Raw genomic sequence first — 19,699 nt, 5'->3', positions numbered from 1 at the left:
AGGGCACAGGTTAGCTGGCTTCTCTGCTCAGAGTCTCATCGGGCTGAAGTCAGGTGTTGCCAAGACTGTGATCTCATCTGAGGCTCGGGGTCCTCTTCACGTTGTCATGTCCTCATTTGGGTAGAATTCAGTTGCTTGCAGTCATAGGACTGAGGTCCACTGTTTTCTTGGTGACGGTTAGCCAGAGGTGGTTCTCCCCTCCTCGAGGCCACCCTCAGGTCCTAGCCATGTGGCTTTGTCATAACACACAGCTCACTTCTTCAAAGCCAGCAGTCCGCTGGGACTGGGTTTCATAAAGTGGGACCTGATCAAGGGATTGCCTGTCTCATTGTGTAATGTAACCCAGTCAAAGGAGTGACTATCTCACCACATTCACAGGTCCTATCCAGACCCAAGGGAAGGAATTTTATAGGCATGTGCACCACGAGGCAGCATCTTGAGAGCTTCTCAGGATTATGCCCCTCACAGACCTTTTCCTCCATCTGTACCGAACTCCCAATGTCGTGGCCTCTAGTTCCGTGGCTCTCAATACCACTTAGATATTCTCACTCCCAGTTTACAGGCTCATATACAACTGCCTGCAAATTATCTCCACTTGGTTGCCTGTTGGGCATCTCTGACTTGAAATCACCAAAACGGAACAATTGATTCCTCTGTGTCAGGATTATCTTTGGTTGGATATAATAGAAACTTGACTAGGTCCCTTAAACAAGTGAGAAATTAATAATTCTCACATTGCGGCTTCCCTGGTGGCGCAGTGGTTGAGAATCCGCCTGCTGATGCAGGGGACACGGGTTCGTGCCCCGGTCCGGGAAGATCCCACGTGCCGTGGAGTGGCTGGGCACGTGAGCCATGGCCTCTGAGCCTGTGCGTCCGGAGCCTGTGTTCCACAACAGGAGAGGCCACAACAAGTGAGAGGCCCGCGTACCGCAAAAAATAAAAAATAAAACTAATTCTCACATTTACAAGAAAACTAAAAGCAGGCAGTCCAAGTTGATGTATCGATTCTGTAATATCTATGTTCCAGGCTCCTTTTATCTTTCCACTTCACCATCTTTACTTTAACATGTGACTTTCACCCTCTGGTTACAACATAGCTGCTGTCCCTCCAGGCATTGTTTCCACATTTCTGGCAGAAAGAAAGAGCCAGTTTCTCTTTTTCAGGAAAACAGGAGCCCAACCCAGTGGACTTAAACTGCATTTCATTAACAACTCTGTCATATTATAAAGGAACCTGGGAAATCAAGATTTTTTTGCTTAGCATTTTGGCCCTCTGAATGACACTGGTGTTTTTTTGCTTGTTTTGTTTTGTTTTATTTTACAAGAAGAAGAAGGGAGTGAATATTGGATAGGCAGCTTGCAGTATCAGCCATATCCCCACTGTGGTATTCGATTTTGCTGCAGGTGACGCTAGAACTAAAATAATGGTGACCTTAACAGTGAGATACACGTTTATTTCTCTCTCACATAAATATCTAAGGCCGGTGTGGCAGTTTCATGGGCCTCAGGGACCCAGGCTTTCCTCTTGTGGTTTCCCTCTTCTCAACACAAGGCTTCCATCTCATGGTGGAAGGTGACTGCTCCAGGTCTAGCCGTTACATGGGCAAGTCAGCCGGCAGGAAGGAGGAAAGGAAAGAAGGAACAGTCCTTCCCTTTAAGAACACTTCCTGAAAGTTGCACAGACATGTCTGTTTACTTGCCTTTGTCCAGAATTCAGTCATACAGCCACACATAGCTTCCAGGGAGATTGGGAGATGTGTTCTTTATTCTGGGCAATCATGTACTTAGCTCAAAATTAGGAGTTCTGTTCTACAGAAGAGAGGGACGGTGGATTTGGGGAGATAAATAATGTTCTCTGCCACCTAGTCTAAACCTGGCATTCTACCACCTTTCATAAACAGGGCGCTGCCAGCTGAGGTCAAAGACCTGAAACAGTCAAAGTCTTGGGGTCATTCTATCACCTCCACTTTTCACCTACTCTGCAGCCTTCTGCTTCTCCCCGCCTCCACTGCCACGACCATAGTCCACGTCACCATCGTCTTTTGCCTGGACTCCTACAGGAGCTGCTGACTGGTCTCCCTGCTTTGATTCCACCCCCTTACAGTCCATCTTGTTCATAGAATCTAGCACGAGCTCTTTGAAGTAAAAATTTTATCAGATCATTCCCTTGCTTAAGACATTCAGTTTGCTTCCCATGTAAAATGATAAGCAAATTCCCTCTGCGGCCTGCAAGGCCCTACAGTGTCTGATGCTGCACCTCTCTGAACCGTCTCCTCCTTGCTGAGTTTGGAACACCAGGCTCGGCCCTCCCTTTCCATTGCTGCCTCTGCTGCAGTGGCCCTTCTCCAGCTCCTAACCGTGGCTCCCTCCCAGCATGATTCAGGTGGTTCCTGAGACATTCTCACCTCACACAGTCATTTCCCCAGCTGCCCCCCAGCTCACACCCCCGTCTGTTACTCTCTGCCCTCACCCTGTTTTATTAACATGTTTATTGTTTTTTTTGTCCATTTCCCGCTATGCCAGCCCCATGAAGGCAGGAGTGTCCCTAACACATAGGAGGAGCTTGGTGTCTTCTGTTCCATGACCTTCCTCAGGGGCGCTTTGTTTACCCTAGAACTTATTTTTTCTGACAGACAAAAGAATAATGTACTTTAACGAATCCTAAATTTATCCATCTTCTCCATACTCTCTGCTACATGGAATCCACCTTCTTCCTGGAGGTTTTTGTTTTAACCTAGACTGATAGTTCTCTAGGCCTGCTGTGTTCAGCTGCCCTTGGGTTTCCCTTCCCCATGCTGATGGGGAAGAGCTATGAGTCCTGATCCTATTTTTCCTCTTTGTTGGTTTAATTTCTCAGTTTTCCGGAATTACATGCTCAAATTTGGGTAAAAGAAGGCACGGGAGGTAAACTTTCTCTCACACTTAATTGATGAGATTCTGGTTATAAAAATCCATGTCAAATTGGATCTTTGGAGCATTGATCTTCTAGCATCCATTGTTGCTGGTGACAAGTCAGTTGCCAATACAGTTCTGCTTCCTTTGTTTGCCAACTAATGTTTTTCCCTCTGTCTTCTCTCTGTCCTCAATATTCTGAAATCTCAACTGATAAATGTCAGTAAATGTGGATCCTTTTTTATACATTATGCTGGTACTCAATAGGTCCTTAATCTGAAGACATATATTAGGTCCTATAAAAATTGCTTTTCTTTGAAAATGTCTTCTATTCTTTATGAAAGGCTTATTACTTTCATATTAAATCTCCTAGATTAATCCCATATGTGTTTTATCTCTTCACCTACCCTTTCTCTCATTTTGTTTATTCTACACTTTGAGAGACTTCCATCATTTTATATTCTACCTCTTTTAACTTATTTCTCTGTCATGTTTTTTTAATTTCTGTCATCTCTTTCTTCTTCTCTGATGGTTTCTTTTTCATAGCAACCTGTTCTTGGGTTTTTTAAAAACCTGTTCTTGTTTTATAGAAGCAATATCTTCTCAAATCTCCCTGCGGATATTAAAGATCTCTTCTGTTATTTGATTTCTCTGTTTCCTTTGGGATTAGTTGTTCCATTTGTTTTTCTTGTCCTTTCTCTTTCATAGTGCTGGCTTTCCTATGAAAGTGATCTTTGACTGCCCATCCAGTTATTCTGGGTATTTGTCACTGGTCCCTCTGCTTTGGGTACATAAGTCTAGTACCTCTGTAGGGTGTGTCAACTTAAGGGCTTCATTATAGGGAATGAGGGTAGAGAGGCAGATATTAGGCTGGGGACCCCATGAAAACCAGAATGACTAGAATGGCAAATACCCTTCTTCAACCCAAACACTTCCTTCAGTTTCTTTAGGAACACTGACCCTTTTTTACTGGGGGAGGGTGTGCATGCTTAGGGATGACACTGGGCTGCTAGTCATCTCTGTGGTCTTTGGCACAGGCTGGGGCATAGACTGATCCCTCTTCCCTTTCCCTCCTCCTCTTATGCCAGTCCTGAGCACAGAGCCTCTCAGGCTGCTGAGAAGATTGATGTCCAGACCCTCTGTAGTCCCTTCCTGAGGAGGTCTGGGCTGGGGCTTCCTCCGCTCCAGTGTTTTCTTTAGATCATGCTTCTGCTTTCCGTCTTTTTAGAAAGCTGTTAATCTCTTGCTTGGCGATTGCCCCTTCCTCCCTGCCCTGTTCTCTGTGTTGTTCTGAGGCCTATTCCCTTTGGCCTTTTTCTTTTTCTAATATCTACCAGGACTGAATTCAGGTATATGAAACAGGAAGTCCAAATACCAGTAACCTTAAAAAAAGAGGAAGGGGGCTATTTTTTTCCCCTTAAAAAGCAAGTCTGGAGGCGGGCAGTCTGGGGTGTTGTGGCAGCTCCAGGCAGTGTGCAGGCACCAAGTCCTTTTTTCTGCTTGCTCATCTGGACACCTGTCTTCCATCCTAAGAGTTTCCTCATGGTGGCAAATGGTCACAGCCGCTCCAGCCATCATAGTCGCATTCTAGGCAGGAAGGGGTGAAAGGGGAGTAGTATAGAAGGTGCCAGCTAGCTGAGTCTGTTCCACTTTAAAAGAGATTTTATGGAATGCTTTTCTCAGTGATTTCTGATTACCTTTGACCTCCGCTCTCTGCAAGGGGGTGTGGGAAATATAGCTTTTTAAGCTGAATTTAGCTGAATGCATTATTGTTTCCAGTAATTTAGGCGTTTGGTGAGGAAGACAAGGAGGATAGATTTGGGCTTGCAGCTAATACTTTCACAGTGTTCTGTTAGTGGCGCTTCAGGTATGGAGGGAGAAGGCAAGCATGGGCTTAGCCTAATGTCTTGAGACAAGTGCTCATCTTTGAAATGCACAAAGACCCCTTTTGCATAGTGTACAACAAATTTCAGCTTACATGGTTAATGAAGATATGCTTATGTATGAGAACTTTTTTTATTGCAGTTTTAGGTGCTGGGGTTTAGCTGTGTGCATTTTCTTAGAGGTCATTATGCCATTTCTTTGCATGTGTAGCAAAGGAGCAGTCTCAGTTGAGTTTTCCAACTTTTTACTCAAAGCATTAAAAGTCTTTCCATCTTAGAGGCAGTGTGTTAGCTTCGTCTGTGTTGCCACTGTAACAAGTTAGCATAAACTTAGTGGCTTAAAACAACAGAAGTTTATTATCTTATACCTCTCAAGGTCAGAAATCCAAATTGAGTTTCACTGGGCTAAAGTTAAGGTATCAATGGGCTAGAGGAGACAATCCATTCCTTTCCCTTTTCTGGCCTCCATAGGTCAGCGGGGCTCATGACCCTTCCTCCATCACCTAAGCCAGTCATGTAGCATCTTCCAGTCTCTCGCTGACCCTGGTCCTCGTGCCTCCCTCCCGATAAATCAGGATCCTTACCATTACATTGAGCCCACCTGGATATCTATGGTAATCTCTCCTTGTAAGACACTTAATTTAATCAGATATATAAAGTACTTGGCCCTGTAAGGTAATATTCACAGATTTAGGATGCGGATGTGATAGGATGCACCTGTGACAGGCAGCTCTAACTCAACGTCCGATAGAATTTTCCTTTATCTATATAGTCCCTTAAGACTGCTGCCCAGGAAGGCTTAGCTGAGAACCGTCACTCAGTTTTCATGAACAAAATTTAGACCTAATGCTTAGGAATTTTGGAAGGATCAGTCTTTTCTTTTTAGAACTTTTTTTTAATAGAACTTTTAAGAAACTCTCCATACGATGTGGTCTAGTTCATATGGCATTTCCAGGGATGATGGTTATAAACAATTGCATTCTGTTTTCCTTTTTTATGTGAAAAATATGTAGAAAGACTTTTCATCAGAAAAGTACTTCTTCGGGCTTCCCTGGTGGCGCAGTGGTTGAGGATCCACCTGCCAGTGCAGGGGACGTGGGTTTGAGCCCTGGTCCGGGAAGATCCCACATGCCCAACTAAGCCCATGTGACAAAACTACTGAGCCTGCACTCTACAGCCTGCGTGCCACAACTACTGAAGCCTGCACACCTAGAGCCTGTGCTCTGCAACAAGGGAAGCCACTGCAATGGGAAGCCCAGGCACCACAACAGAGAGTAGCCCCCACTCGCTGCAACAAGAGAAAGCCCAAGCCCAGCAACAAAAGACCCAAAGTAGCCAAAAATAAATAAATAAATAAATTTATAAAAAAATAGAAAAGTACTTCTTCCAACTAAAATTTTGTTGTATTAATTGTTTTTGGAAATTATAAACTTCTATACTTCCTTTATAGTTCATTTACTGAACTCTTAATTCTTCAGGAAAAATAATTCCCATCTGAAATGCCAGATGATGTATAACAATAACAACTACCAAAACACAGAACTCTTGTCCTGAAACCTGAACATTTAGGACAGCTAAAGAAAGAATTTTTGATGAAATTTCAGTGTATATATATTTTCCTCTATATTTTTATTGGAGATAGCAGTGGTTCACTTCCTTTTATTGGCTTTTCCCTCAAATAATGTCGTTATAATTAAAACACATTTTCTATGTTTTTTTCTGTCTTTATAGCTTAAGAAATGTATTAAAACTCCAGAAATCCCTTCCAAACATGTTCGGAACTGGGTCCCAAAAGTCTTGGAACAACGACGACAAGGTTTGGAAACGTATTTACAGGTAAGATGTGTTTAGATCCTCAATTAATGTAGCTTAAAGAGTCATATATCTCAATATTTTTTTCTCAGAACTTATGGGTAAGATACAGAATATATCAAGCAACCAAACATTCTGAGTGATAAGAAAGTTTAAAATTATAAATATGTTGTTGGTTGGTTCTTTTAGCTTTAGTTAAGTTCTATTTAAAATTGGTTATATGGATTCGGAAAGTGAAAAATTAGTATAAAAGTAAAAACCGATGCAGAGGGATCTGTTGGTTTTTTTGTTCAGCCCTACAAATTATTCTGTTTTTTGTTTTCCCCTCCAAGATTTGCTGCTTCTTCATAGCATTCCCAGCCTTTAGGTGTTGGGTGTTGGGGAGATAATGAGAGAAACTGCATTTTCAGTGGGCCTGGCTAGTACACCTATGGAATCAAATTGAGAATGAGTATATAAAACTTACTTCTGTTGAAGTACCAACTTCTTTGAAAATTAAAATGTATGTTTTTAAAAGAATGCAGAGGATGCTCTTTTCTGTAGCTAAGAGGAGCAAACAGAACTACCTAAAAGTAAGATAAGACAAAGCAGTCTGTCTGCCAAGTGACAGAAAAAGCAAAAGGAAAGCGTGAGGTGGTGTCAGCTTCTCTGAGTTTTAAACAAAAAGGGCTAGTGGCCTCAGGTGAATATTCAGTGTAGTCATCATTAATCCAAAGAGTACTGCGTGAGGCAAGTGCTGAGAGAAGGGTTGGGGGGCTGTGGGAGCCTTGTGTTCACCAGGACACATGAGTCCACTTGAGGGGCTGACGCATGAGACTGACTGAGGTGAGCATGGCCAGGAGGGAAGGGGTGGGGAATCTTGGCTCTCAAAGAATGAAGAGCTGGACATCACCTCGGAGTTCTGAGTTTACCGCGATGATCTATCTAAGACATGTTGCATCAGAGAAGTCGGCAGCCATGACTGTGTTCATCCATTGCTATCTTCATCACCCCCTTAAGGATTAACCCTTGGTGGATTTTATTTGGGCGGGCAACTGTGGACTGTGTGAAGCCATATGCTGTGTCCTCTACAGAGCTTTTCTGGTTGGTCTTGCCTGAATGACTAGTAGCTAGAAGCTGAGGAGAAGGTGTCACCACAGGCTTGTACTTAGCGATCAGTTCACAGGACTCTGTCCCAGTAGAAAGATGCCAAGAGTCCATCCCTGGTCTCCTGCAGTTTTCTTGGTCTTTACAGTATTCAAATAGGAAAGCTGACACGTGGAGGCTCTCTGAACCACAGAGGAGGGCTCTCTTCACTGCCTTTGTTCTTCTGCTTTGGGACGTGGTGGATGGATCCTTCACTGCCTCTCCCTGGCAGTGAGAGATTAAAGGAAGTGGAGGCCACAAAAGACAGGAAACTGTGTGGCCATGTGCCTTGAGACTCTGTATATGGAGCTATGAGACTTCCAGAGCCTCGGGCTGCACTGCACAGCAAAACCAAACCAAAAAACGAGACATTAGATGTTGTATGCAAAGGGTAAAAATGCACGTTCTCTATAATTAAATGGAATAGGTAAACAATGCGTTCTAATTTGTAAGCCAGATTTTCCACAGATATTGTATATCTTCAAGCTTTAGTTCTGAAGAAAGCTTTGCTCTTTTTCCTACCATTGTATTTGACACATGACTCCCATTACTACTCAGTGTAAACATTTTAAGTTGTTTGTACTTTGGATATAAATATGTGGTTAAAATCATCTGGCATAGAGAGGAGTTTACAGTGACACTCAAATTGAGCTTAGAATTTTCTATTCTCAGAAACAGAGCTTGAACGATGTGGTTGAAGGACTGAGAGGGCTTGTTTGCTCTTGTGCGTTTAATATTCAGTTTGTTGTCAGTTAAGTCCTGAAGGAGTTCAGGGGCACTTTTTCTCTTCTCCCTCTTCTCCCTCTTCCCCCTCTTCCCCCTGATTCTATTTGCATGCCCTGGGAGCCAAATGGAAGTTACAAAGATGAGTGTGGATGCTTGATCGACCGCCAGTGAAATGAAAACCCTGGCTTAGGTGTCATTTCTTGATAGCGTTTGGTGTTTAAGTCTCTTTGGAAGTAAGACAGTTATCACTGTTCCTTCTACTCACCTTTGTAACTCCAGTTAGAATCCCACTCACCCTCAGCACCAGTCTGAACCCCTGAGTTTAAGTGCCACTAGCACTTCTCAGCAGGCACTATCGTGCAGCGAATGCATCTCAGCTTGAGGTACATAGGATGGCCCTGTTCAGGCCCGTAAACCTAAGAAAGTATTAATACCCTCAAGTCATAGCATCTTAAGCTCACAGGGAACTTAGACCTTATCTAGTCCAGCTTGTCTCCTGCCCTTCAATTAAGTTCATGATCATCCCTCTGCTCTCAGTTTACCACCCATAAAACAGGCAGATTAGCTCTTGGAAGGGCCAGAGAAAACTCTTCCTTTTGTTCAAGAAGCAACTAGTACACGCTAGACCATGGATGGATTCAACACACATTTCCTAAGTTAGCCCACACCGCTCTTTTATTTTAGAGTTGGAGAAACAAGTCCGGTGGAATTAAGAAATTTGCCTCACTTCCTAAGTACATTAGTTAAAGAGATGGGACTGGAATTTTAGTTTCTTAATTCCCAGTATAGGCTCTTTTTGTTATGCATTGTAGATTTTTTAAATCAGGAGAAAACTTTCAGCCTTGAGGTAGAGTTTTTCTTAAGGATATAATAATAAAAGTAAAGGAAAATATAATCATAAACCATCACAATTTAATTGGCTATCCCCAACTTCCTTGATCAATAGATTTTTTTTAAATCTTTGATTTGAATATTTAGAATCCTTTGAAAATTGTGAGTATACATCTGTTTTCTGTGTTAAGTCATCTGCATAGAAACAAAAATCTTAAGAATAAATTAATTTGGTTTTCCCAAACTGATTTGACCATCAGACATGGTTTATATAATAGTTTTATCTCCTGGTTTGGAGTGACTTTCCACCTTTCCTGAGACCCCACTGAAACAAAAGTATAAAAACTTAAAAAGGAGGGACTTCCCTGGTGGTGCAGTGATTACGAATCCACCTGCCAATGCAGGGGACACGGGTTCGAGCCCTGGTCCGGGAGGATCCCACATGCTGCGGAGCAACTAAGCCCGTGAGTCACAACTACTGAAGCCTGCACTCTAGAGCCCAGGAGCCACAACTACTGAGCCCACGTGCCTAGAGCCCATGCTCCACAACAAGCGAAGCCACCGTAATGAGGAGCCCACGTGCCGCAATGAAGAGTAGCCCCCGCTCACCACAACTAGAGAAAGCTCGTGCACAGCAACAAAGACCCGACACAGCCAAAAATAAATAAATTTATTTAAAAAAAGAAGTCATTTTTAAAAAAGAAACACTTAAAAAGGAATAAACCCCAACAGTTAGGTGGTGGATGGGCAAGGAAAAGAGGGCCTCATCAAAGGAAGAAAACATTTTAACAGTTTCCTGGAAGATGGAATGTTCTGGGAGCATGTGAATAGGTGCAACAAAGCAAAAAGCAGGGCCCAAGCTCAGCCATGAGAGCTGCGGTGGGTGCGGGAGATGGCCCGCCCACAGCTGTGCTGGAGACGGAGCTTCTGGACCTAGAGCTGGCAGGTGAGGCCGAGGCCGAGGTGAGCAGTGAAACTGAACACACGTGGGTCATTCAAGGTGTACACATGGGACGGGTGCTCAGACCACTTATTCTGTACAGAATACATACTGATGTTTATGACCACACCAAAAATTTGTAAGACTATTTTCTTGCAAATAAAACAATACAACAAAACACTAAACAGAATGGCTGAGGAAAGCTAAAGCTTCTGATGTGGATATTAGGGCCCCCAAGTTGACAACCCCCTCCCCATCCCCCTACCTCAAGGAAAAGCCCACCACGTCTTTCCCACACTCAGAAGGAAGCCTGTGACGAGCACGCCTACTGGCCTACTAGCAGAGGAAGCCCACCGAAGCTGCTTTCTGCAGTGAGATCTGATAACCAGGGATCAGCAGGCATTGAAGAAAAAGACCAAGATGAATGAAAGCACTGACTCTTCAGGAAGGAGATAATTCAGAACACAACATATATCTTACAAATTGATGTAATATATCTAGAGAACTTCTCAAAGGTATTACATCCAAAAGATGACACTAGGATACTATGAAAAAGGAACAATCGGAGAGCACATGAGAATTCTTAGAATTAGTTGTTTTCTCCAATTGAAAACATTTGGGAGTTGCTCTCTCTAGTTGGGAAACTGTTCCGTAGAGTACAGAGACAAAAGTTGCAACAGAAGACAAGAGACACAGAAGACCAATTCAAGTCTAATGTCCTCTTTCATTCTGGAGGCCCAGAGAGAAAGAAGAGGGGAAAATGCAAAAGTAGGGAAGAGAATAATCAAAAGAAAAATCACTTGAAAATTTCCCCAAACTGGAGGATATGGGACTTTACACAGACAAGATTCCACAAGGACAGAGCACAACGAATGAAGAAACCCTCTGATGCCAGACATAACCTGGCAACATTTCAGTACATCAGAGATGAAGCCCACAATCTTACAGAAAGAAAAAACAAATGGTCAGCAAGGTTGAGGTTTAGCTGTGGCTTCATTTATTTATTTGAGGCTGGTTTAATGGTCAGGTCCCTTGCCATTCTTCAGTAGTAGCTTTAAATGGCAAGCTCTTATAATTTTTAGACAAAGATTCTTCACGGAAATTTTGTGTACATCACTTGTGCTGTTTGTTGAAATAATGTGAAATTTATCTTTCTGAGAAAGGGACCCACATCTTATGTCACTAACTTAGGAAAAACAGTTATGTTTTCATCCTTTTCATAAGGAGTGAAAAATAATTAAAGGTACAGTGAGTTTTGGGAGCTGAACAGAAATAGCTCATAGCAACTCATGACTAAAGATAATCGAAGCTAATATTAATCCCTAAAAAAAGGTTCATTCAAAGAAAACATTGCCACAGCTGGAGTTAAGCTGTTTTGTTAGACAGTAGATGCAGAGTGCTGTCTTCAGAAGACCCTATTGACCTGACTAGCCTGCCCCTCATTCGTTATTTAAATTATACTATGCAGTATAATGTTCCGTTTGGTCAGAAGTCTGCACTGGATTAAACAGTATTGTATTTTTAACTTCTCCAGTAGTGCATGAAGCATCTGTTAAAATTGAACATGTGTGCTTGCAATATGTGTATTCTTGAATTCTTGAGTACAATGAACTGTATAAAATCAGATGAAGTTTTTAAAGCAAATCTCTTACATCATAACTTGGCTGCTTAATCTATAAGAAGAAAGGTATATTAAAAATTGCCACATGTTTTTATGATAACTGATATAGTTGGGCTTAGTTCAAACATCCATGTTTTGGTTTTGTTTTTAATAGATCTTTATTGGAGTATAATTGCTTTGCAATACTGTGTTAGTTTCTGTTGTACAACAAAGTGAATCAGCCATATGCATACATACATCCCCACATTCCCTCCCTCTTGAGCCTCCCTCCCACCCTCCCTATCCCACCCTTCTAGCTGGTCATAAAGCACCGAGCTGATCTCCCTGTGCTATGCTGTTGCTTCCCACTAGCTATCTATTTTACATTTGGTAGTGAATATATGTCCATGCCACTCTCTCACTTCATCCCAGCTTACCCTTCCCCCTCCCTGTGTCCTCAAGTCCATTCTCTATATCTATGTCTTTATTCCTGCCCTGCCATTAGGTTCATCACTACCATTTTTTTTTTAAGATTTCATATATATGCATTAGCATACGGTATTTGTTTTTCTCTATCTGACTCACTTCACTCTGTATGACAGTCTTTAGGTCCATCCACCTCATTACAAATAACTCAATTTCATTTATTTTTATGGCTGAGTAATATTCCATTGTATATACGTGCCACATCTTCCTTATCCATTTATCTGTCGATGGACATTTAGGTTGCTTCCATGTCCTGGCTATTGTAAATAGTGCTGCAATTAACATTGTGGTGCATGTGTCTTTTTGAATTGTGGTTTTCTCAAGGTATATGCCCAGTAGTGGGATTGCTGGGTCATATGGTAGTTCTATTTTTAGTTTTTAAGGAACCTCCATACTGTTCTCCACAGTGGTTGTATCAATTTACATTCCCACCAGCAGTGCAGGAGGGTTCCCTTTTCACCACACCCTTTCCACCATTTATTGTTTCTAGATTTTTTGATGATGGCCATTCTGACCAGTGTGAGGTAATAATACCTCATTGTAGTTTTGACTTGCATTTCTCTAATAATCAGTGATGTTGAGCATCTTTTCATGTGCCTCTTGGCCATCTGTATGTCTTCTTTGGTGAAATGTCCATTTAGGTCTTCCGCCCATTTTTTAATTGGGTTGTTTGTTTTTTTTATATTGAGCTCCATGAGCTGTTTATATTATTTTGGAGATTAATCCTTTGTCCGTTTTTCATTTGCAAATATTTTTGCCCATGCTGAGGGTTGTCTTTTCATCTTGCTTATGGTTTCCTTTGCTGTGCAAAAGCTTTTAAGTTTCATTAGGTCCCATTTGTTTATTTTTGTTTTTATTTTCATTACTCTTAAGAGGTGGGTCAAAAAAGATCTTGTTGTGGTTTCTGTCAAAGAGTATTTTCCTATCTTTTCCTCTTAGCATTTTATAGTGTCTGGTCTTACATTTAGGTCTTTAATCCACTTGGAGTTTATTTTTACGTATGCTGTTAGATAGTGTACTAATTTCATTCTTTCACATGTAGCTGTCCAGTTTTCCCAGCACCACTTATTGAAGAGGCTGTGTTTTCTCCATCATATGTTCTTGCCTCCTTTGTCATAAATTAGGTGACCATATGTGCATGGGTTTATGTCTGGGCTTTCTATCCTGTATCATTGATCTATATTTCTGTTTTCCTGCCAGTACCATACTGTCTTGATTACTGTAGCTTTGTAGTATAGTTCGAAGTCAGGGAGCCTGATTCTTCCAGCTCCATTTTTCTTTCTCAAGAATTGCTTTGGCTCTTCGGGGTCTTTTGTGTTTCCATACGAATTGTAAAATTTTTTGTTCTAATTCTGTGAAAAATGCCATTGGTAGTTTGATAAGGATTGCATTAAATCTGTAGATTGCTTTGGGTAGTATAATCAGTTTCACAATATTGATTCTTCCAATCCAAGAACATGGTATATTTCTCCATCTGTTTATATCATCTTTGGTTTCTTTCATCAGTGTTTTATAGTTTTCTGAGTACAAGTCTTTCGCCTCCTTAGGTAGGTTTATTCCTACTATTTTATTCTTTTTGTTGTGATGGTAAATGGGATTGGTTCCTTAATTTCTCTTTCTGATTTTTCGTTGTTAGTGTATAGGAATGCCACAGATTTCTATGCATTAATTTTGTATCCTGCAAACCTTACCAAATTCATTGATTAGTTCTAGTGATTTCATGGTAGCATCTTGAGGATTTTCCGTGTATAGTATCATGTCATCTGCAAACAGTGACAGTTTTACTTCTTCTTTTCCAATTTGTATTCCTTTTATTTCTTTTTCATCTCTGATTGCCATGGCTAGGACTTCCAAAACTATGTTGAAAAAGAGTAATGAGAGTGTCTTGTCTTGTTCCTGATCTTAATGGAAATGCTTTCAGTTTTTCACCATTGAGTATGATGTTTGCTGTGGGTTTGTCATATATGGCCTTTATTATGTTGAGGTAGGTTCCCTCTATGCCCATTTTCTGGAGAGAGTTTATCATAAATGGGTGTTGAATTTTGTCTAAAGCTTTTTCTGTATCTATTGAGATGATCATATGGTTTTTATTCCTTAATTTGTTAATATTGTGTGTCACATTGATTGATTTGCGTATATTGGAGAATCCTTACATCCCTGGGATTAATCCCACTTGATCATGGTGTATGATCCTTTAATGTGTTTCTGGAATCTGTTTGCTAGTATTTTGTTGAGGGTTTTTGCATCTATGTTCTTCCGAGATATTGGTCTATAATTTTCTTTTTTTGTGATACCTTTTTCTGGTTTTGGTTTCAGGGTGATGGTGCCTTCGTGGAATGAATTTGGGAGTCTTCCTCCCTCTGCTATTCTTTGGAAGAGCTTGAGAAGGATAGGTGTTAGCTTTTCTCTAAATATTTGATAGAATTCACCTGTGAAGCCATCTGGTCCTGGACTTTTGTTTGTTGGAAGATATTTAATTATGGTTTCAGTTTCATTATTGGGATAGGTCTGTTTATATTTTCTAATTCTTCTTGGTTCAGTCTTAGAAAATTGTACCTTTCAAAGAATTTGTCCCTTTCTTCATGGTTGTCCATTTTATTGGCATATAGTTGTTTTTAATAGTTTCTTATAATTCTTTGTATTTCTGTGGTGTCAGTTGTGATTTCTCCTTTTTCATTTCTAATTTTATTTATTTGTGTCCTCTCCCTTTTTTCTAAGGGTTTATCAATTTTGTTTATGTTCTCAAAGAACCAGCTTTCAGGTTTTTTTGTTTTGTTTTGTTTTTTCACGGTACACGGCCCTCTCACTGTTGTGGCCTCTCCCGTTGCGGAGCACAGGCTCCGGACGCGCAGGCTCAGTGGACATGGCTCACGGGCCCAGCCGCTCCGCGGCATGTGGGATCCTCCCAGACCAGGGCACAAACTCATGTCCCCTGAATCGGCAGGTGGACTCTCAACACTGCGCCACCAGGGAAGCCCAGCTTTCAGTTTTATTGATCTTAGCCATTGTTTTTTCATTTCTATTTCATTTATTTCTGCTTGGATCTTTATGATTTCTTTCCTTCTACTGACTTTGGGTTTTCTTTGTTCTTCTTTCTCTAGTTGCTTTAGGTGTAGGGTTAGATTGTTTATTTGAGGTTTTTCTTGTTTCTTGAGGTGAGATTGAATTGCTGTAAACTTCCCTCTTAGAACTGCTTTTGCTGTGTCCCATAGGTTTTGGGTCATCATGTTTTCATTGTCATTTGTTTCTATGTATTTTTTTATTTCTTCTTTGTTTTTTTCAGTGATCTCTTGGTTATTTTTTAGTGCACTGTTTAGCCTCCATGTATTTGTGTTTTTTACAGTTTTTTTCCTGTAATTGATTTCCAGTCTCACAGTGTTGTGGTCAGAAAAGGTGATTGATACAATTTCAATTTTCTTAAATTTTCCGAGGCTTGATTTGTGACCCAAGATGTGATCTGTCCTGGAGAATGTTCCATGTGCACTTGAGAAGAAAGTGTATTCTGCCACTTTTGGGTGGAATGTTCTATAAATATCAATTAAATCCCTCTGGTCCATTGTGTCATTTAAAGTTTGTGTTTCCTTATTTATTTTCTGTTTGGATGATCTGTCCATTGGTGTAAGTGGGGTGTTAAAGTCCCCTGCCATTATTGTGTTACTGTCGATTTCCCCTTTCATGGTTGTTAGCATTTGCCTCATGTATTGAGGTGCTCCTCTGTTGGGTGCATAAACATTTATAACAGTCTTTATTTTAAAGTCTATTTTATCTGATACAAGTATTGCTACTTCAGCTTTCTTTTGATTTCCATTTGCATGGAATATCTTTTTCCATCCCTTTACTTTCAGTCTGTATGTGTCCCTAGGTCTGAAATGGGTCTCTTGTAGACAGCATAGATATGGGTCTTGTGTTTGTATCCATTCAGCCAGTCTGTGTCTTTTGGTTGGGGCATTTAATCCATTTACATTCAAGGTTCTTATTGATATATATGTTCCTATTACCATTTTCTTAATTGTTTTGGGTTTGTTTTTGTGTGTCTTTTTCTTCTCTTGTGTTTCCTGCCTAGAGAAGTTTCTTTAGCATTTGTTGTAAAACTGGTTCAGTGGTGCTGAATTCTCTTACCTTTTGCTTGTCTGAAAAGCCTTTGATTTCTCTGTCGAATCTGAATGAGATCCTTGCTGGGTAGAGTAATCTTGGTTGTAGGTTTTTCCCTTTCATCACTTTAAGTATATCCTGCCACTCCCTTCTGGCCTGCAGAGTTTCTGCTGAAAAATCATCTGATAACCTTATGGGGATTCCTTTGTATGTTATTTTTGGTTTTTCCCTTGCTGCTTTTAATAGTTTTTTCTTTGAATTTAATTTTTATTAGTTTGATTAATATGTGTCTGGTGTGTTTTTCCTAGGGTTTATCTTATATGGACTCGGTGCTTCCTGGACTTGGGTGACTATTTCCTTTCCCATGTTAGGGAAGTTTTCAACTCTAATCTATTTAAATATTTTTTCAGACCCTTTCTTTTTCTCTTCTTCTTCTGGGACCCCTATAATTCGAACGTTGCTACATTTAGTGTTATCCCAGGTATCTCTGAGATTGTCTTCAATTCTTTTCATCCTTTTTTCTTTGTTCTGCTCCTTGGCAAGCATTTCCACCATTTTGTTTTCCAGCTCACTTATTCATTCTTCTGCCTCAGTTATCCTGTTATTGATTCCTTCTAGTGTATTTTTCATTTCAGTTATTGTGTTGTTCATCTCTGTTTGTTTGTTCCTTAGTTCTCCTAGATCTTTGTTAAACATTTCTTGTATTTTCTCAATCTGTGCCTCCATTCTATTTCTGAGATTCTGGATCATCTTTACTATCATACTCTGAATTCTTTTTCAAGTAGATTGCCTATTTCCTCTTCATTTATTTGGTCTTGTAGGTTTTTACCTTGCTCCTTTATCTGTGATGTATTTTTTTGCTGTATCTTTTTTTTTTTTTTGATGAGTAGGATTGTGTTCCTGTCTTACTGGTTGTCTGGCCTGAGGCTTCCAACACTGGAGTTTGTAGGCTGTTGGGTAGAGCTGGGTCTTGTTGCCAAGATGAGGACCTCCAGGAGCCCTCACTCTGATAGATATTCCCTGGGGTCTGAGGTTCTCTGTTAGTCCAGTGGTTCGGACTCAGAGCTCCTACCTGAGGAGCTTTGACCCAACTCCCAGCTCGTGACCAAGTTCCCACAAGCCACATGGGGCCTAAGCAGGGGCAGGGTTTGGGTGGGCGTGCAGAGCCTATGCTTAGGACCCACAGGGCTGGAAAAGGCTCTGGGGGGTGTGGGGGTGGGGCTTAGGCTCAAAGGAACAGAAGGGGCCCAGGTATGCCTCCCGCCTCTGGTCTCAGAGGGTGGGAGACCCCACCTGGGAGCCCAGCAGGCTTCCTGGGCTCAAGTGGGCAGGTCAAACACCCTCCACTCCTCTCCTGCTCCTCAGTCCTGGAGGGCCCCTCCCGCCTGCCTATCTGCTTTTACCCCAGCCTCCTTCCTATGCCCCCAGGACGAACATGGCCCAGAGGGGGGCTCTGAGAGCATAGGACCCAGCCCAAGAGCTGGGCAGACTTCCCTGGCCGATTGGGCAGGGGATACGCTGGGTGTGCTTCCCCCTGATCCAAGCCCCCAAGGGTCCCTCCAGGCATGGGAACCCCTTCTGCCTCTCAACCACCCCTCAGGGGCGCTGGTCCTGTCTGGCCTCCACTTCTCCTCCCGCCTCAGTCCCCCCACATCCTACTGTTTCACTTGGGGTTTCCTTCTGTCTCCTTGGGCATTAAGGTCCCCCCCCAGCGTCCTGCAGGCGCCCTAGTTGTGGGGAGACATGAACTCTGAGTCTTTGCACACTGCCATCTTGACTCCTTCCTCTCCATGCTTTTTTATTAGTCCCTTTTTTTCTGAATTGTTTCTTTCCTTGCCTGCTTTTGGATTGGTGGCAGATTTTTTTTCCCTTTTTCTCTTTCCATTTTCCCCCTTGTTAGTATGTATCTGTTCTTTTCATGGTTACCTATTATCTTTAGTTTCCTCCTGAACATTACAAGGACCTTAGAATGTTTTAAGTCTGATCACCCTGGATGTAAGATTCTGGGTTGACAGTTCAGTTTTTTTTCAGCACTTGGAAAATATTGTGACACTTCATTTTGGCTCCTGTGGTTTCTGATAAAAAAATCCACTGTCGTATTAATTGTTTTTCCTCTATATGTAAGATGTTGTTTTAAACTGGCTGTTTTCATAGTCTGTGCCTACCTCAACCTCTGGCATGGTGAAGGCAAGGTATTTTGTTTATTTTGTTTACTGAAACAGTATTATTGTTCAAATACTGTCCATGCATTTAAACAGCTCTGGGCACAGAATAGTTACTTCATAAATGTTAGTTAAAGGAAGGAAGAAATATGGAAAGATTTTGTGCTTGAAAAATAAAAATAAAATTCCAGTTTTCAAGATTTTATCTTTGTTATTGGTTTTCAGAAGTTTAATTATGATGTGTCTTGGTTTGCGTTTCTTTTAAGTTTTTCCTGTTTGGAGTTCTCCCAACTTCTTGAATCAGTAGGTTTATCTCTTTTGCTACATTTGGAAGCTTTTAGCCATTATTTCTTTGGGTATTTTTTTCAGCCCCTTCCTCTTTCTCCTTTCCTTCCAGTACTCCAATAATGGAAATGTTAGATTTTTTATTATAGTGTCACAAGGGCCTAAGCCTTTTTTAATTTATTTTTACTGTTTCTCTCCATTGGTCAGATTAGATAATTTCTGTTGTTCTATCTTCCAGTTCACTGATTCTCCTCTGTTCCTTCCATTCTGGCACTGAACCCTTTTACTGAGCCTTTTCTTTATGTTACTGTATTTTTCAACTCTAAAATCCTCATTTGATTCTTCTTTATAGCTTTTATTTTTTGCTGAGACTTTATATTTCTTTTCTTTTTTTTTTTTTTTTGGCCACACCACACAGCTTGTGGGCTCTCAGTTCGCTGACCAGGGATTGAACCCAAGCCATGGCAGTGAAAGTGCCAAATCCTAACCACTAGACCACCAGGGAACTGAGACTTTTTATTTCTTTGTTGAATTTTTCTATTTTTTCCTTTTGTTTCAAATATGTTTATGATTACTCTTGAAACATTTTTATCATGGCTGCCTTAAAACCATTATCAGATAATTTTAACATATCTCTGTCATCTCAATATTGGCATGATTGACTTTTTCATTCAGTTTGAGATCTTCCAGATTTTTGATATGATGAATGATTCTGATTGAATTCTAGACATTTTTGTATTGTGTTATGAGACTCTGGATCTTATTTAAACCTTCTGTTTTAGCTGGCTTTCTCTGACACTGCTCAGTCAAGGCAGGGGATTCCACCTTGTTTCAACCATGTGAAGATGGAAGACCAGGTTCCCTA

At 41.1% G+C, this 19,699-nt stretch overlaps 1 protein-coding gene across 1 annotated transcript in view; it reads left to right on the top strand.

Moving 5' to 3' along the window:
- The window catches only part of SNX24 (sorting nexin 24), a 160,588-nt gene that overhangs the window by 91,433 nt on the left and 49,456 nt on the right, over positions 1–19,699 (top strand). The window contains exon 3 of the mRNA XM_060008958.1: positions 6,507–6,611. Within this exon, the coding sequence (XP_059864941.1) occupies positions 6,507–6,611 (105 nt within the window). The remainder of the gene's footprint in view (positions 1–6,506; positions 6,612–19,699) is intronic.

Source organism: Delphinus delphis, chromosome 3, assembly GCF_949987515.2.
Source record: "Delphinus delphis chromosome 3, mDelDel1.2, whole genome shotgun sequence".
Lineage (NCBI taxonomy): Eukaryota > Metazoa > Chordata > Mammalia > Artiodactyla > Delphinidae > Delphinus > Delphinus delphis.
Note: the sequence above shows the minus strand (reverse complement) of the source record. Positions and strands in the feature narration are given on the sequence as shown.